At 43.5% G+C, this 18,782-nt stretch overlaps 2 protein-coding genes across 5 annotated transcripts in view; both read right to left on the bottom strand.

The window, feature by feature from the left end:
- The window catches only part of LOC112219958 (FSD1-like protein), a 65,919-nt gene extending 59,788 nt beyond the window's left edge, over positions 1-6,131 (bottom strand). For 2 of the 4 annotated variants that reach the window (XM_042302767.1, XM_042302770.1), the window contains exon 1: positions 5,941-6,128. In XM_042302767.1, coding sequence (XP_042158701.1) covers positions 5,941-5,955 — 15 coding nt within the window. In that variant the 5' untranslated portion in view covers positions 5,956-6,128. Of the gene's footprint in view, positions 1-5,940 lie in introns of all 4 variants that reach the window. The other 2 variants (XM_042302768.1, XM_042302769.1) reach the window with 2 other exon arrangements.
- A 1,796-nt stretch (positions 6,132-7,927) lies between these two features.
- Positions 7,928-18,177, bottom strand: LOC112219783 (leucine-rich repeat-containing protein 19). The gene is made up of 5 exons (XM_024381293.2): positions 18,086-18,177; positions 13,419-13,526; positions 10,034-10,538; positions 9,657-9,863; positions 7,928-8,930 (listed from the first exon to the last, which is right to left on the bottom strand). Exons 2-5 carry the CDS (start codon positions 13,515-13,517, stop codon positions 8,584-8,586), a joined length of 1,158 nt encoding a protein of 385 aa, XP_024237061.2. The 5' UTR covers positions 13,518-13,526; positions 18,086-18,177; the 3' UTR covers positions 7,928-8,583.
- Between the last annotated feature and the right edge of the window lie 605 nt (positions 18,178-18,782).

Here is an 18,782-nt window from a genome sequence, read left to right as displayed (position 1 = left end):
ATAGACCTGTACCACGGTGTGACTCTCTCTCTCTCTAACAGTTATAATAGACCTGTACCACGGTGTGACCTCTCTCTCTCTCTAACAGTTATAATAGACCTGTGACCACAGGTGTGACCTCTCTCTCTAACAGTTATAATAGACCTGTACCACGGTGTGACCTCTCTCTCTCTCTAACAGTTATAATAGACCTGTACCACGGTGTGACCTCTCTCTCTCTCTCTAACAGTTATAATAGACCTGTACCACGGTGTGAACTCTCTCTCTCTCTTTCTCTCTAACAGTTAAAATAGACCTGTACCACGGTGTGACCTCTCTATAATCTCTCTCTCTCTCTCTCTAACAGTTATAATAGACCTGTACCAGTTATAATAGATCTGTGACCTCTCTCCGGTGTGACTCTCTCTCTCTAACAGTTATAATAGACCTGTACCACGTGTGACCTCTCTCTCTCTAACAGTTATAATAGATCTGTACCACGTGTGTAACAGTTATAATAGACCTGTACCACGGTGTGACTCTCTCTCTCTCTAACAGTTATAATAGACCTGTACCACGGGTGACCTCTCTCTCTCTAACAGTTATAATAGACCTGTACCACGGTGTGACCTCTCTCTCTCTCTAACAGTTATAATAGACCTGTACCACGGTGTGACCTCTCTCTCTCTCTAACAGTTATAATAGACCTGTACCACGGTGTGACTCTCTCTCTCTCTAACAGTTATAATAGACCTGTACCACGGTGTGACCTCTCTCTCTCTCTAACAGTTATAATAGACCTGTACCACGGTGTGACCTCTCTAACAGTTATAATAGACCTCTCTCTAACAGTTATAATAGACCTGTACCACGGTGTGACTCTCTCTCTCTCTTTCTCTCTAACAGTTATAATAGACCTGTACCACGGTGTGACCTCTCTCTCTAACAGTTATAATAGACCTGTACCACGGTGACCTCTCTCTCTCTAACAGTTATAATAGACCTGTACCACGGTGTGACCTCTCTCTCTAACAGTTATAATAGACCTGTACCATGGTGACCTCTCTCTCTCTAACAGTTATAATAGACCTGTACCACGGTGTGACCTCTCTCTCTCTCTAACAGTTATAATAGACCTGTACCACGGTGTCTCTCTAACAGTTATAATAGACCTGTACCACGGTGTGACTCTCTCTCTCTCTCTAACAGTTATAATAGACCTGTACCACGGTGTGACCTCTCTCTCTCTCTCTAACAGTTATAATAGACCTGTACCACGGTGTGACCTCTCTCTCTCTCTAACAGTTATAATAGACCTGTACCACGGTGTGACTCTCCTCTCTCTCTCTAACAGTTATAATAGACCTGTACCACGGTGTGACTCTCTCTCTCTAACAGTTATAATAGACCTGTACAGTTATAATAGACCACGGTGTGACCTCTCTCTCTCTCTCTAACAGTTATAATAGACCTGTACCATGACCTCTCTCTCTCTCTAACAGTTATAATAGACCTGTACCACGGTGTGACCTCTCTCTCTCTCTAACAGTTATAATAGACCTGTGACCTAACAGTTATAATAGACCTGACCACGGTGTGACCTCTCTCTCTAACAGTTATAATAGACCTGTACCACGGTGTGACTCTCTCTCTAACAGTTATAATAGACCTGTACCACGGTGTGACTCTCTCTAACAGTTATAATAGACCTGTACCACGGTCTCTCTCTCTCTAACAGTTATAATAGACCTGTACCACGGTGTCTCTCTCTCTAACAGTTATAATAGACCTCTCTCTCTCTCTCTAACAGTTATAATAGACCTGTACCACGGTGACTCTCTCTCTCTCTAACAGTTATAATAGACCTGTACCACGGTGTGACCTCTCTCTCTAACAGTTATAATAGACCAGTTATAACAGTTATAATAGACCTGTGACCTGGTGACCTCTCTCTCTCTAACAGTTATAATAGACCTGTACCACGGTGTGACCTCTCTCTCTCTCTAACAGTTATAATAGACCTGTACCACGGTGTGACCTCTCTCTCTCTCTAACAGTTATAATAGACCTGTACCACGGTGACCTCTCTCTCTCTAACAGTTATAATAGACCTGTACCGCGGTGTGACCTCTCTCTCTCTCTCTCTCTAACAGTTATAATAGACCTGTACCACGGTGTGACCTCTCTCTCTCTCTAACAGTTATAATAGACCTACCACGGTGTGACCTCTCTCTAACAGTTATAATAGACCTGTACCACGGTGTGACCTCTCTCTCTCTCTAACAGTTATAATAGACCTGTACCACGTGTGACCTGACCTCTCTCTCTCTAACAGTTATAATAGACCTGTACCACGGTGTGACCTCTCTCTCTCTCTCTAACAGTTATAATAGACCTGTACCACGGTGTGACTCTCTCTCTAACAGTTATAATAGACCTGTACCACGGTGTGACCTCTCTCTCTCTCTAACAGTTATAATAGACCTGTACCACGGTGTGACCTCTCTCTCTCTCTCTAACAGTTATTATAATAGACCTAACAGTTATAATAGACCCACGGTGTGACCTCTCTCTCTCTCTAACAGTTATAATAGACCTGTACCATGGTAACAGTTATAATGACCTCTCTCTCTCTAACAGTTATAATAGACCTGTACCACGGTGTGACCTGTCGGTCTCTCTCTCTAACAGTTATAATAGACCTGTACCACGGTGTGACCCTCTCTCTCTCTCTAACAGTTATAATAGACCTGTACCACGGTGTGACCTCTCTAACAGTTATAATAGACCTGTACCGGTGTGACCTCTCTCTCTAACAGTTATAATAGTGACCTCTCTCTCTAACAGTTATAATAGACCTGTACCACGGTGTGACCTCTCTCTCTCTCTAACAGTTATAATAGACCTGTACCACGGTGTGACTCTCTCTCTCTCTCTAACAGTTATAATAGACCTGTACCACGGTGTGACTCTCTCTCTCTCTCTCTCTAACAGTTATAATAGACCTGTACCACGGTGTGACCTCTCTCTCTAACAGTTATAATAGACCTGTACCACGGTGTGACCTCTCTCTCTAACAGTTATAATAGACCTGTACCACGGTGTGACCTCTCTCTCTCTCTAACAGTTATAATAGAGACCTGTACCACAGGTAGACCTGACCATGTGTCTCTCTCTCTCTAACAGTTATAATAGACCTGTACCACGGTGTGACTCTCTCTCTCTCTCTAACAGTTATAATAGACCTGTACCACGGTGTGACCTCTCTCTCTCTAACTCTCTCTCTAACAGTTATAATAGACCTGTACCACGGTGTGACTCTCTCTCTCTAACAGTTATAATAGACCTGTACCACGGTGTGACCTCTCTCTCTCTAACAGTTACCTGTACCACGGTGTGACCTCTCTCTCTAACAGTTATAATAGACCTGTGTGACCTCTCTCTCTCTCTCTAACAGTTATAATAGACCTGTACCACGGTGTGACCTCTCTCTCTCTAACAGTTATAATAGACCTGTACCACGGTGTGACCTCTCTAACAGTTATAATAGACCTGTACCACGGTGTGACTCTCTCTCTAACAGTTATAATAGACCTGTACCACCCTCTCTCTCTCTAACAGTTATAATAGACCTGTACCACGGTGTGACCTCTCTCTCTCTCTCTAACAGTTATAATAGACCTGTACCACGGTGTGACTCTAACAGTTATAATCTCTCTCTCTAACAGTTATAATAGACCTGTACCATGGTGTGACTCTCTCTCTCTAACAGTTATAATAGACCTGTACCACGGTGTGACCTCTCTCTCTCTAACAGTTATAATAGACCTGTACCACGGTGTGACTCTCTCTAACAGTTATAATAGACCTGTACCACGGTGTGACTCTCTCTCTCTAACAGTTATAATAGACCTGTACCACGGTGTGACCTCTCTCTCTCTCTCTAACAGTTATAATAGACCTGTACCACGGTGTGACTCTCTCCTCTAACAGTTATAATAGACCTCGGTGTGACCTCTCTCTCTCTCTAACAGTTATAATAGACCTGTACCACGGTGTGACCTCTCTCTCTCTCTCTAACAGTTATAATAGACCTGTACCACTCTCTCTCTCTCTAACAGTTATAATAATACCACGGTGTGACCTCTCTCTCTCTCTCTAACAGTTATAATAGACCTGTACCACGGTGTGACCTCTCTCTCTCTCTAACAGTAGTGACCTCTCTCTAACAGTTATAATAGACCTGTACCACGGTGTGACCTCTCTCCCTCTCTCTAACAGTTATAATAGACCTGTACCACAGTGTGACTCTCTCTCTCTCTAACAGTTATAATAGACCTGTACCACGGTGTGACCTCTCTCTCTCTCTAACAGTTATAATAGACCTGTACCATGGTGTGACCTCTCTCTCTCTAACAGTTATAATAGACCTGTACCGCGGTGTGACCTCTCTCTCTCTAACAGTTATAATAGACCTGTACCACGGTGTGACCTCTCTAACAGTTATAATAGACCTACCCTACCACGGTGTGACCTCTCTCTCTAACAGTTATAATAGACCTGTGACCAAGTTATAATAGACCTGACGGTGTGACTCTCTCTCTCTAACAGTTATAATGACCACGGTGTGACTCTCTCTAACTCGGTGTGACCTCTCTCTCTAACAGTTATAATAGACCTGTACCACGGTGTGACTCTCTCTCTAACAGTTATAATAGACCTGTACCACGGTGTGACCTCTCTCTCTCTCTCTAACAGTTATAATAGACCTGTACTCTCTCCAGACCTGTCTCTCTCTCTAACAGTTATAATAGACCTGTACCACGGTGTGACCTCTCTCTCTCTAACTCTAACGGTGTGAGTTATAATAGACCTGTACCACGGTGTGACTCTCTCTCTCTCTCTAACAGTTATAATAGACCTGTACCACGGTGTAACCTCTCTCTCTCTCTCTAACTGTTATAATAGACCTGTACCACGGTGTGACCTCTCTCTCTCTAACAGTTATAATAGACCTGTACCACGGTGTGACCTCTCTCCCTCCCTCTGACTGAGTAATAGACTTAGAAGCTTAGATTGACAACACGTGTTCAAGACTAAACCGTCCTTTTACTCTTCTCCCTCCCTTTATCCAGTACAAAAAGAGGACAGGGGCACATTATCCTCTTTTGATAGTCACACCCTAGTTACACTGATAACAAACAATGCCAAAAGATAAGCTCCTCTGGTTGCTATGCAGTCCCTTGACAACAGACTTGAAACAAATTGTTGCATTTCAAAACAAATCGGATGCTTCCTTTCAGGGTGATGATTATGACCATGTTCCGAGATGGAGGACAAAACCATGAGAAGTTGACCACTACAATTAGCTTTTTTGGGGGGTCATCACGTTGATGTTTTGTTGGTTAGTTGTTGCAATAACAGACTGTCTGATGTACACGCAGGCAAATCAACAATTATCCTATAGTAAAGACAGATCTGCTGTGACTGTCAAACTCTCAAAGCCATACTACTAGCAATTAGGAAGTGACTCACTTTACAGAAGTGCACCTGTGTGCAATCATATTCTACCTCAACATCAATGTGTCAAATCATGGAAAGGGTATAGAGTTGTCCTAGGAAATATACGAATTGAACCACCAGCCTTTGAACGAATACAGAGAAGAAGTAAACGGCTCGAAAGAGACATTATAGCCTTTCAGAAGATATCTAGTTTCCAGGTCGACAGATTCTTCACAAGCAGGCAACAGAGCTCATGTGGAAAATGTGTCCAAGCCGCTGAAAAGCCGCTGAACGCATATTGATGATTCACATCGACACAATGTTGAACTAATGTTGGAGATCGTTTCGACCGTCCAGTAACATACAACTATCACGTTGAATAACCCCGCTGCTTCCAAGCTGGATACAATGTCGCCGATCAGAATCGATATCAGTTCATGATACACCGGGTGTACTTACTTTTTGAGAGTCCATACCGCGGACCGAAACACAACCGTAATCAAATCCAATGCATAGGCAGGCAGGCACGCCACGCTTTCTCCAAAGAAGAAGATTATCCCACTGGATGGTGGTCAGAGTTTAGTGTACATGCGCAATAGTTTGTTAACCCCCACCCTCCTAAATGAGTCGAGCTTGATAACAACTGTAGAGTCATTGTGCCCTCCACTGGCCTGAAGATGACTTGCAGAGATGTCCAAGTCCACTTCCAAGTTCAGGCACGAGGATCAGGATTTTGCATATGGATCACTCTACTCTCAGGGATTTCCACAAAGTCTCGCGATAATGGTCGTTTGCTGTGGTTACGTCTGTTTTTTAATATTATTTTTTATTAACAAACAAATATCAACAAACAAAATAGGAATAGTCACACGCAAACCAGATTACATACAAACTATTTACATTGCCAGGAATCCTAAACAAACTAATCTTAATCATGAAACAAGTTTTAGTTGCCTTTTTGTTTTTCCTTTTAGTTAAAGTAGTGCCATATTGTTTAAATTCATTTAAAAAGTGAAAAAAGTTAGGTTTTGAATTAGTTGAATAAGACCATTTACATTTGTGAATATGAAATGTACCTAATATTATTAAATCAAATCAAATTGTATTTGTCACATGCACCGAATACAACAGGTACAGTGAAATGCCTTACAGTGAAATGCCTTACACCTTACAGTGAAATGCCTTATAGTGAAATGCCTTACAGTGAAATGCCTTATAGTGAAATGCCTTATAGTGAAATGCCTTACACCTTACAGTGAAATGACTTACAGTGAAATGCCTTACAGTGAAATGCCTTACAGTGAAATGCCTTACAGTGAAATGCCTTACGGTGAAATGCCTTACAGTGAAATGCCTTACAGTGAAATGCCTTACACCTTACAGTGAAATGACTTACAGTGAAATGCCTTATAGTGAAATGCCTTATAGTGAAATGCCTTACAGTGAAATGCCTTACACCTTACAGTGAAATGACTTACAGTGAAATGCCTTATAGTGAAATGCCTTACACCTTACAGTGAAATGCCTTACACCTTACAGTGAAATGCCTTACGGTGAAATGCCTTACACCTTACAGTGAAATGCCTTACACCTTACAATGAAATGCCTTACAGTGCAATGCCTTACAGTGAAATGCCTTACAGTGCAATGCCTTACAGTGAAATGCCTTACAGTGCAATGCCTTACAGTGAAATGCCTTACAGTGAAATGCCTTACAGTGAAATGCCTTACACCTTACAGTGAAATGCCTTACACCTTACAGTGAAATGCCTTACACCTTACAGTGAAATGCCTTACGGTGAAATGCCTTACACCTTACAGTGAAATGCCTTACACCTTACAATGAAATGCCTTACAGTGCAATGCCTTACAGTGAAATGCCTTACAGTGCAATGCCTTACAGTGAAATGCCTTACAGTGCAATGCCTTACAGTGAAATGCCTTACAGTGAAATGCCTTACACCTTACAGTGAAATGCCTTACACCTTACAGTGAAATGCCTTACGGTGAAATGCCTTACACCTTACAGTGAAATGCCTTACACCTTACAGTGAAATGCCTTACACCTTACAATGAAATGCCTTACACCTTACAGTGAAATGCCTTACAGTGAAATGCCTTACAGTGAAATGCCTTACAGTGAAATGCCTTACACCTTACGATGAAATGCCTTACACCTTACAATGAAATGCCTTACAGTGAAATGCCTTACAGTGAAATGCCTTACAGTGCAATGCCTTACAGTGAAATGCCTTACACCTTACAATGAAATGCCTTACAGTGAAATGCCTTACACCTTACAGTGAAATGCTTACTTACGAGCCCCTAACCAACAATGCAGTTAAAAAATATATTTAAAAAAAGAAATAAAACACACCAAGACAGTCGTGAAGAGGTGCACGACAAAACCCATTCCCCCTCAGGAGACTGAAAAGATTTGGCATTAGGTCCTCAGATCCTCAAAACGGTTCTACATATGCACCATCGAGAGCATCCGGACCGGTTGCATCACCACCTGGTATTCATGTGTTCATTCCTTCATTCAGCCCTAACCCTAACTGTTTGCATACTATATTCTTGTAGCTGAAAATACAGAACGACAGAGTTGTGGATGTCATATTCACAGAGAGACGAGAGTAAGTACTCAAATATCTATTTAATAAGACAAAACGTTGATTACCTACACTATGACTCCGGCAGTAGAACTTTGCAAGTAGCCTAAATCACGACCTCAAAACACCTCACATGGTCGGTCCTTTCCCTGAATTCCAACATTTTCAAAACTTGCAAATATTTACAAATGTACACAACTTTTAGGGGCACGTTTTTGTCAAAAAAAGGCCAAACAATGAATGATCATCAGTGGCAGCAGGCTATTCACAGTTTACGGACGGACGTGGCCTTCTGATACTATCAGTGAATAGAGTAGAATTGGATCATTTATCGTCCATTATTTCAATGGAAAGGGATCATTTTGATGTCATAATACCCAAACTCAGGACTCTTGGCAGATTAGTCCAAGTGAGGACTAAGAGATATCCAAATCAAATCAAACAGACATACACAACCAGAAGGCTGGGAGCAACTCAGAGAGCATTATGGTTATCTGTTGTCTTCATAGACCCCAGTCTCTATATAACGGTCCTCTATGTATCCATCCTCCTCATTATCCAACCCGTCTAGGCCGTGGTCCAGCTCATGGGCGCTGGTCTCCGTTTGCTCCGTGTCCAAGCTGAAACTAGAGTAGCGCCCCGTAGTGTACACGTCAGCATCCTCGTCATCTCTCAGCCGCTGGTGCCGGTAGTTGAACAGCAGCTTGTACCAGGACGGTGCCTTGACGGCACACACGATGAGCATAGAGGTGGTCAGGGCGATGGCTACCACACCCAGGAGAAACTTCCAGGTGTTCCCCACCACTGGCACCCCACTGCCACTGACTGGGCCCACACCTGAGCAAACAGAAACATCCAGGGGGGGGGGGGTCACATACTTTTTTAACATTCTTCTGAGGTCTCCTCAGCAGGACGGGGGTCAATTCGAATTGAAGGCTGCCAATTCAGGAAGTACACTGAAATTCAAATTTTCCAATTTGGGAAAAGTGGGTGTCTATTTTCACTGACTTGTCAATAAACTGGAAAGTGTAATCTATTTATTTCATTATTGTTTTTCACGTTTGACAATTTTCTATTTGAATTGACCCCAACCTCGCTCCTCAGGATATGGGGCCTCATCAGACCACATTGTTATAAAGTGATTTAACCTCCTTTCTCAGGGTAAGTGTGCTGATCTAGGATCAGGTCCCCCCACCTGTATGTGTAATCTTATGTATTATGATCTTAAAAGCAACACTGATCCTAGATCAGCACACGTACTCTTAATGACCCCGGAGTCACGTTTTTAACTCATACGAGGTCTCCATGGAGTGCAGCTGCTCTTGTCTAGAGGACGGTTTCCTGCTGACTGAATCATAACTGAAGTCATCTACGACAGCATCAGTAGGTCACCTCTCTCATATGCTTCTGTTTTCAACAGTAGCTGTATTCAGTGTCTTAACCATCCAGCAAATCAAAGCTGTTTAGCTTGAAAAGTCTAGATCATATGATGTTGACAAGAAGAGACTAAATCTACTGTAAGACCAAGTCAATTGATTTAATATATATATTTCTTTATCTTACCGGTTAAGACGAGGCTTGCATTTGTAGAAACTGCAAGTGACACTGAGTGTGTAGTGGTCTGGGCTGAGGTTGGCTTAGTGGTTGACTGAGTTGTAGGTGGCGGAAGTGTTGTTGTTGATGATGACCCCGAAGAGCAGCTGGTACCGTTGTCCAGGATCCCTTTACCGGACTGGTCCTCAGGGCTGGCACAGGTGGCATTTGAGACTCCTGAAGAAATACACACATTGCGTTTTTATCAACATGAAGGCACACTGGGTAAAGCAGGCCTCCTTTAAACATTGGTGTCAGTAGATGTCAGCATGGCGTAAGTAAGGACCACAGCCAGGCAGTGAATGGGGAAAAAAATTGAGCAAACAGAGAGAGAAAAAGATGCTTACTCATCTGAACCTTTGAGTCGGTCATCGATTTAACCCGGTTGAGAAATACACAAGAACAGTTCCAGGGATTTCCCTTCAGATCTAAGACCTTTAATGAATCCACAGAGATGTCCAACTCCTGCAGTGTGTTCCCCCCTAGCCTGAGGATAGACAGCTTCTTTAAATCATCCAGTAGATGTAGAGGTAGTGACTGTAGACGATTGTAGGACAGGTCCAGCTCCCTCAGGTTAACCAGGCCGGCCAACGCCTTTGGCTCCACTCTACTGATGTTATTGTGGGACAGGTTGAGGACCTCCAGCTTTGACATGGCCTCAAACAGCTTCCCTGGCAGGTCAGTCAACCAGTTACCATCTAGATGGAGCTCAATCAGATTGGAGTAGTTCTTCAGAGCAGCTTCATCATCGCTGGATAAGTCTATGAGGTTATTGCTCAGAATTAGTTTGGTGATGGTTTGACTGTAATTTGAGGGTATGAATTTCAGTGTCTTGAAGCTACAGTTCACAACCTGTAAATAGGAGGACAAGTTAGGTTGAAGTTATTATTCAAGATGTATGCTATTATCTCTTCAAAAGTTTCCCTCTCACTGAGAAGTTCATAGTTTCCCTCCTCTCACTGAGCAGTTCATAGTTTCCCTCCTCTCAGTTAGCAGTTCATAGTTTCCCTCCTCTCATTAAGCAGTTCATAGTTTCCCTCCTCTCACAAAGCAGTTCATAGTTTCCCTCTCACTGAGCAGTTCATAGTTTCCCTCTCACTAAGCAGTTCATAGTTTCCCTCTCAGTTAGCAGTTCATAGTTTCCCTCTCACTAAGCAGTTCATAGTTTCCCTCCTCTCACCAAGCAGTTCATAGTTTCCCTCCTCTCACTGAGCAGTTCATAGTTTCCCTCCTCTCACTGAGCAGTTCATAGTTTCCCTCCTCTCACTAAGCAGTTCATAGTTTCCCTCCTCTCACTAAGCAGTTCATAGTTTCCCTCTCACTAAGCAGTTCATAGTTTCCCTCTAACTAAGCAGTTCATAGTTTCCCTCTCATTAAGCAGTCCATAGTTTCCCTCTCATTCAGAAGTTCATAGTTTTCCCTCACTAAGCAGTTCATACTCAAGCAGTTCATAGTTTCCCTCTCATTAAGCAGTTCATAGTTTCCCTCTCACTAAGCAGTTCATAGTTTCCCTCATCTCACTGAGCAGTTCATAGTATCCCTCTCACTAAGCAGTTCATAGTTTCCCTCCTCTCACTAAGCAGTTCATAGTTTCCCTCTCACTGAGCAGTTCATAGTTTCCCTCTCATTAAGCAGTTCATAGTTTCCTCTCTCACTAAATAGTTCATAGTTTACCTCCTCTTACTGAGCAGTTCATAGTTTCCCTCCTCTCACTAAGCGGTTCATAGTTTCCCTCCTCTCACTGAGCAGTTCATAGTTTCCCTCCTCTCACTGAGCAGTTCATAGTTTCCCTCCTCTCACTGAGCAGTTCATAGTTTCCCTCCTATCACTGAGCAGTTCATAGTTTCCCTCCTCTCACTGAGTAGTTCATAGTTTCCCTCTCACTAAGCAGTTCATAGTTTCCCTCTCACTAAGCAGTTCATAGTTTCCCTTATCTCACTTAGCAGTTCATAGTTTCCCTCTCACTAAGCAGTTCATAGTTTCCCTCCTCTCACTGAGCAGTTCATAGTTTCCCTCCTCTCACTAAGCAGTTCATAGTTTCCCTCTCACTGAGCAGTTCATAGTTTCCCTCTCATTAAGCAGTTCATAGTTTCCCTCTCACTAAGCAGTTCATAGTTTCCCTCATCTCACTGAGCAATTCATAGTTTCCCTCTCATTCTAAGCAGTTCATAGTTTCCCTCTCACTGAGCAGTTCATAGTTTCCCTCTCACTGAGCAGTTCATAGTTTCCCTCTCACTAAGCAGTTCATAGTTTCCCTCTCACTAAGCAGTTCATAGTGTCCCTCTCAATAAGCAGTTCATAGTTTCCCTCTCACTAAGCAGTTCATAGTGTCCCTCTCAATAAGCAGTTCATAGTGTCCCTCTCACTGAGCAGTTCATAGTTTCCCTCCTCTCACTAAGCAGTTCATAGTTTCCCTCCTCTCACTAAGCAGTTCATAGTTTCCCTCTCACTAAGCAGTTCATAGTGTCCCTCTAACTAAGCAGTTCATAGTTTCCCTCTCATTAAGCAGTCCATAGTTTCCCTCTCGTTCAGAAGTTCATAGTTTCCCTCCTGTCACTAAGCAGTTCATAGTTTCCCTCTCACTGAGCAGTTCATAGTTTCCCTCTCATTAAGCCGTTCATAGTTTCCCTCTCACTAAGCAGTCCATAGTTTCCCTCTCTCACTGAGCAGTTCATAGTTTCCCTCCTGTCACTAAGCAGTTCATAGTTTCCCTCCTCTCACTGAGCAGTTCATAGTTTCCCTCTCATTGAGCAGTTCATAGTTTCCCTCTCACTAAGCAGTTCATAGTTTCCTCATCTCACTGAGCAGTTCATAGTTTCCCTCATCTCACTAAGCAGTTCATAGTTTCCCTCCTCTCACTAAGCAGTTCATAGTTTCCCTCTCACTGAGCAGTTCATAGTTTCCCTCTCATTAAGCAGTTCATAGTTTCCCTCTCACTAAGCAGTTCATAGTTTCCCTCATCTCACTGAGCAGTTCATAGTTTCCCTCTCACTAAGCAGTTCATAGTTTCCCTCCTCTCACTGAGCAGTTCATAGTTTACCTCCTCTCACTAAATAGTTCATAGTTTACCTCCTCTTACTGAGCAGTTCATAGTTTCCCTCCTCTCACTAAGCGGTTCATAGTTTCCCTACTCTCACTGAGCAGTTCATAGTTTCCCTCCTCTCACTGAGCAGTTCATAGTTTCCCTCCTATCACTGAGCAGTTCATAGTTTCCCTCCTCTCACTGAGTAGTTCATAGTTTCCCTCCTCTCACTAAGCAGTTCATAGTTTCCCTCCTCTCACTGAGCAGTTCATAGTTTCCCTCCACTCACTAAGCAGTTCATAGTTTCCCTCTCACTAAGCAGTTCATAGTTTCCCTCTCACTGAGCAGTTCATAGTTTCCCTCTCATTAAGCAGTTCATAGTTTCCCTCTCACTAAGCAGTTCATAGTTTCCCTCATCTCACTGAGCAGTTCATAGTTTCCCTCTCACTAAGCAGTTCATAGTTTCCCTCCTCTCACTGAGCAGTTCATAGTTTCCCTCTCATTAAGCAGTTCATAGTTTCCCTCTCACTAAGCAGTTCATAGTTTCCCTCCTCTCACTAAGCAGTTCATAGTTTCCCTCTCACTGAGCAGTTCATAGTTTCCCTCTCATTAAGCAGTTCATAGTTTCCCTCTCACTAAGCAGTTCATAGTTTCCCTCTCATTAAGCAGTCCATAGTTTCCTTCTCACTCAGTTCATAGTGTAAACTCACCAGTCCTCCAGTAGTCACCAGTTGGGCCTCAGCCCCAGCTACTCCAGTAGTCAGCAGTGTGCTCGCCAGCCACACTAGCAGAAGTTCACTTGCAGCCATGTTCTTTTCCTTCAATGAATAATATGAAAGATAATAAATACCATAAAAAGCTATTGAGAATTCAGATCATACTGAAGAGATATAGAAACAATAACAGAGTGTTTCCTTTGTGCTTCTCCACTCACTCTGTAAGGCAATGATGAGACTGATGCTAACGGAGATCACAGTCTGTCTGATGAGACTGATGCTAACGGAGATCACAGTCTGTCTGATGAGACTGATGCTAACGGAGATCACAGTCTGTCTGTTGAGACTGATGCTAACGGAGATCACAGTCTGTCTGATGAGACTGATGCTAACGGAGAACAGGTCTGATGAGATCACAGTCTGTCTGATGAGACTGATGCTAACGGAGATCACAGTCTGTCTGATGAGACTGATGCTAACGGAGATCACAGTCTGTCTGATGAGACTGATGCTAACGGAGATCACAGTCTGTCTGATGAGACTGATGCTAACGGAGATCACAGTCTGTCTGATGAGACTGACGCTAACGGAGATCACAGTCTGTCTGATGAGACTGATGCTAACGGAGATCACAGTCTGTCTGATGAGACTGATGCTAACGGAGATCACAGTCTGTCTGATGAGACTGACGCTAACGGAGATCACAGTCTGTCTGATGAGACTGATGCTAACGGAGATCACAGTCTGTCTGATGAGACTGATGCTAACGGAGATCACAGTCTGTCTGATGAGACTGACGCTAACGGAGATCACAGTCTGTCTGATGAGACTGATGCTAACGGAGATCACAGTCTGTCTGATGAGACTGATGCTAACGGAGATCACAGTCTGTCTGATGAGACTGATGCTAACGGAGATCACAGTCTCTGTCTGTTGAGACTGTCTGATGCTAACGGAGATCACAGTCTGTCTGATGAGACTGATGCTAACGGAGATCACAGTCTGTCTGATGAGACTGATGCTAACGGAGATCACAGTCTGTCTGATGAGACTGATGCTAACGGAGATCACAGTCTGTCTGATGAGACTGATGCTAACGGAGATCACAGTCTGTCTGATGAGACTGATGCTAACGGAGATCACAGTCTGTCTGATGAGACTGACGCTAACGGAGAACGGAGATCACAGTCTGTCTGATGAGACTGATGCTAACGGAGATCACAGTCTGTCTGATGAGACTGACGCTAACGGAGATCACAGTCTGTCTGATGAGACTGACGCTAACGGAGATCACAGTCTGTCTGATGAGACTGATGCTAACGGAGATCACAGTCTGTCTGATGAGACTGACGCTAACGGAGATCACAGTCTGTCTGATGAGACTGACGCTAACGGAGATCACAGTCTGTCTGATGAGACTGACGCTAACGGAGATCACAGTCTGTCTGATGAGACTGACGCTAACGGAGATCACAGTCTGTCTGATGAGACTGATGCTAACGGAGATCACAGTCTGTCTGATGAGACTGATGCTAACGGAGATCACAGTCTGTCTGATGAGACTGACGCTAACGGAGATCACAGTCTGTCTGATGAGACTGATGCTAACGGAGATCACAGTCTGTCTGATGAGACTGATGCTAACGGAGATCACAGTCTGTCTGATGAGACTGATGCTAACGGAGATCACAGTCTGTCTGATGAGACTGATGCTAGCGGAGATCACAGTCTGTCTGATGAGACTGACGCTAACGGAGATCACAGTCTGTCTGATGAGACTGATGCTAACGGAGATCACAGTCTGTCTGATGAGACTGATGCTAACGGAGATCACAGTCTGATGAGACTGATGCTAACGGAGATCACAGTCTGTCTGATGAGACTGACGCTAACGGAGATCACAGTCTGTCTGTTGAGACTGATGCTAACGGAGATCACAGTCTGTCTGATGAGACTGATGCTAACGGAGATCACAGTCTGTCTGATGAGACTGACGCTAACGGAGATCACAGTCTGTCTGATGAGACTGATGCTAACGGAGATCACAGTCTGTCTGATGAGACTGATGCTAACGGAGATCACAGTCTGTCTGATGAGACTGCTAATGAGAGTCTGTCTGATGAGACTAACGGAGATCACAGTCTGTCTGATGAGACTGATGCTAACGGAGATCACAGTCTGTCTGATGAGACTGACGCTAACGGAGATCACAGTCTGTCTGATGAGACTGATGCTAACGGAGATCACAGTCTGTCTGATGAGACTGATGCTAACGGAGATCACAGTCTGTCTGTTGAGACTGATGCTAACGGAGATCACAGTCTGTCTGATGAGACTGATGCTAACGGAGATCACAGTCTGTCTGATGAGACTGATGCTAACGGAGATCACAGTCTGTCTGATGAGACTGATGCTAACGGAGATCACAGTCTGTCTGATGAGACTGACGCTAACGGAGATCACAGTCTGTCTGATGAGACTGATGCTAACGGAGATCACAGTCTGTCTGATGAGACTGACGCTAACGGAGATCACAGTCTGTCTGATGAGACTGATGCTAACGGAGATCACAGTCTGTCTGATGAGACTGACGCTAACGGAGATCACAGTCTGTCTGATGAGACTGACGCTAACGGAGATCACAGTCTGTCTGATGAGACTGACGCTAACGGAGATCACAGTCTGTCTGATGAGACTGATGCTAACGGAGATCACAGTCTGTCTGATGAGACTGATGCTAACGGAGATCACAGTCTGTCTGATGAGACTGATGCTAACGGAGATCACAGTCTGTCTGATGAGACTGATGCTAACTGGAGATCACAGTCTGTCTGATGAGACTGACGCTAACGGAGATCACAGTCTGTCTGATGAGACTGATGCTAACGGAGATCACAGTCTGTCTGATGAGACTGATGCTAACGGAGATCACAGTCTGTCTGATGAGACTGATGCTAACGGAGATCACAGTCTGTCTGATGAGACTGATGCTAACGGAGATCACAGTCTGTCTGATGAGACTGATGCTAACGGAGATCACAGTCTGTCTGATGAGACTGATGCTAACGGAGATCACAGTCTGTCTGATGAGACTGATGCTAACGGAGATCACAGTCTGTCTGATGAGACTGATGCTAACGGAGATCACAGTCTGTCTGATGAGACTGATGCTAACGGAGATCACAGTCTGTCTGATGAGACTGATGCTAACGGAGATCACAGTCTGTCTGATGAGACTGATGCTAACGGAGATCACAGTCTGTCTGATGAGACTGATGCTAACGGAGATCACAGTCTGTCTGATGAGACTGATGCTAACGGAGATCACAGTCTGTCTGATGAGACTGATGCTAACGGAGATCACAGTCTGTCTGATGAGACTGATGCTAACGGAGATCACAGTCTGTCTGATGAGACTGATGCTAACGGAGATCACAGTCTGATGAGACTGATGCTAACGGAGATCACAGTCTGTCTGATGAGACTGACGCTAACGGAGATCACAGTCTGTCTGTTGAGACTGATGCTAACGGAGATCAGTCAGTCTGTCTGATGAGACTGATGCTAACGGAGATCACAGTCTGTCTGATGAGACTGTCTGTCTGTCGGAGATCACAGTCTGTCTGATGAGACTGATGTAACGGAGATCACTGTCTGTCTGTCTGTCGGTCTGTCTGTCTGTGTCTGTCAGGAGATCACTGTCTGTCTGTCTGTCTGTCTGTCTGTCTGTCTGTCTGTCTGTCTGTCTGTCTGTCTGTCTGTACAGGAGATCACTGTCTGTCTGTCTGTCTGTCTGTCTGTCACTGTCTGTCTGTCTGTCTGTCTGTCTGTCTGTCTGTCTGTCTGTCTGTCTGTCTGATGACACTGACGGTACAGGAGATCACTGTCTGTCTGTCTGTCTGTCTGTCTGTCTGTCTGTCTGTCTGTCTGACACTGACGGTACAGGAGATCACAGTCTGGATAATCAACATCACAGGCTGTGTGAAGGACTGTCTTCTCTCTAGTTTCTATGTGTTTGTGTCCACCGCGTCACAATGGAATGACACGGTACTTACCACAGTACTTCCTATCCATCATGACGTGTAGCGATTGATTATCACTATTTGAAACAAATTACTCTTCCGTGTCACGATAATGGAATGAGGAAAATGCTGCTTTACTAGAATCAAGCATTTATCTTGCTAAACAGATGTAGGATCTTAATTTGATCATATTGTTGCAGAAAATGTTTTTACTTGTAGTGTATTTGAGGCTTAAAAATCCTTCTGAAGTTTGTAATTTCCACTTTTTAATTTCAGACTTGATTTTCCCTTACGAAAAATGTATCAACCCCAACAAAAATGTCTGTTAATTATAATCCACATAATAATGTCTTCTTGCTGCAGGATTCTTTTTGTGTTGTAACAAACTGGCTCAAATTAAGATCCTACATCTTGTATCACACACATGAATATTTTGTAGTGTAGTTTGACAAACAAATGTTTCCTGTTTGTCTGAAACTATGAAATTCCTGTAGCCACGAAGGCCATAGGTTGTCATGCACATTCTCATAAATAGAAGAACAAAAACACTAGGACTTGTTGACATATTGAAGAATAAAAAACATGTCAACCCAAAAAACAATGCATGACACTTTACAGATATTTAAGTGAAATTCTTACCTGTGTGGGCTGAGGAGTGGAGCCTGGTGGAATGAGAGCAATGTAGAGAACCTTTGGTCTGGGTCATAAAAGACGTTCAACTAGCTAGCTAAAGATTGACCACAATGTGTCTTTCTTATAAACTGTAAAACATTTATCAGACTTTGTCCTCAAAACCCCGTGACACTATGATCCAGGTTATTAGTTCGTCAAATTGCATTTGTAGAGCAAAGATCTTAACATTATCAGCAACCGTTTCAAAAAAGGGCTTGAATTAAAAGGCAAAAAAAAACCTTTAAGCAATGTCTTTGCTTCAAGAAAATAATTGTATTATTCGTCATCACAGTGTTTTAAAATGAATGAAATGTTTGGGGCGAAAGAAATATGGCAACATCATTTCTCCCATAGAGAGCTCTGTTGGTTTCTACAGGAAGGAGGACATGATACTAACTCTGGTTTCTATAGGCAGGAGGACATGATACTAACTCTGGTTTCTATAGGCAGGAGGACATGATACTAACTCTGGTTTCTATAGGCAGGAGGACATTATACTAACTCTGGTTTCTATAGGCAGGAGGACATGATACTAACTATAGTTTCTATAGGCAGGAGGACATTATACCAACTATAGTTTCTATAGGCAGGAGGACATGATACTAACTCTGGTTTCTATAGGCAGGAGGACATGATACTAACTCTGGTTTCTATAGGCAGGAGG

This window comes from Oncorhynchus tshawytscha, linkage group LG20 (genome assembly GCF_018296145.1).
Source record: "Oncorhynchus tshawytscha isolate Ot180627B linkage group LG20, Otsh_v2.0, whole genome shotgun sequence".
Lineage (NCBI taxonomy): Eukaryota > Metazoa > Chordata > Actinopteri > Salmoniformes > Salmonidae > Oncorhynchus > Oncorhynchus tshawytscha.
The sequence above is the reverse complement of the archived record's forward strand: the minus strand, read 5'-3'. Positions and strand labels throughout refer to the sequence as shown.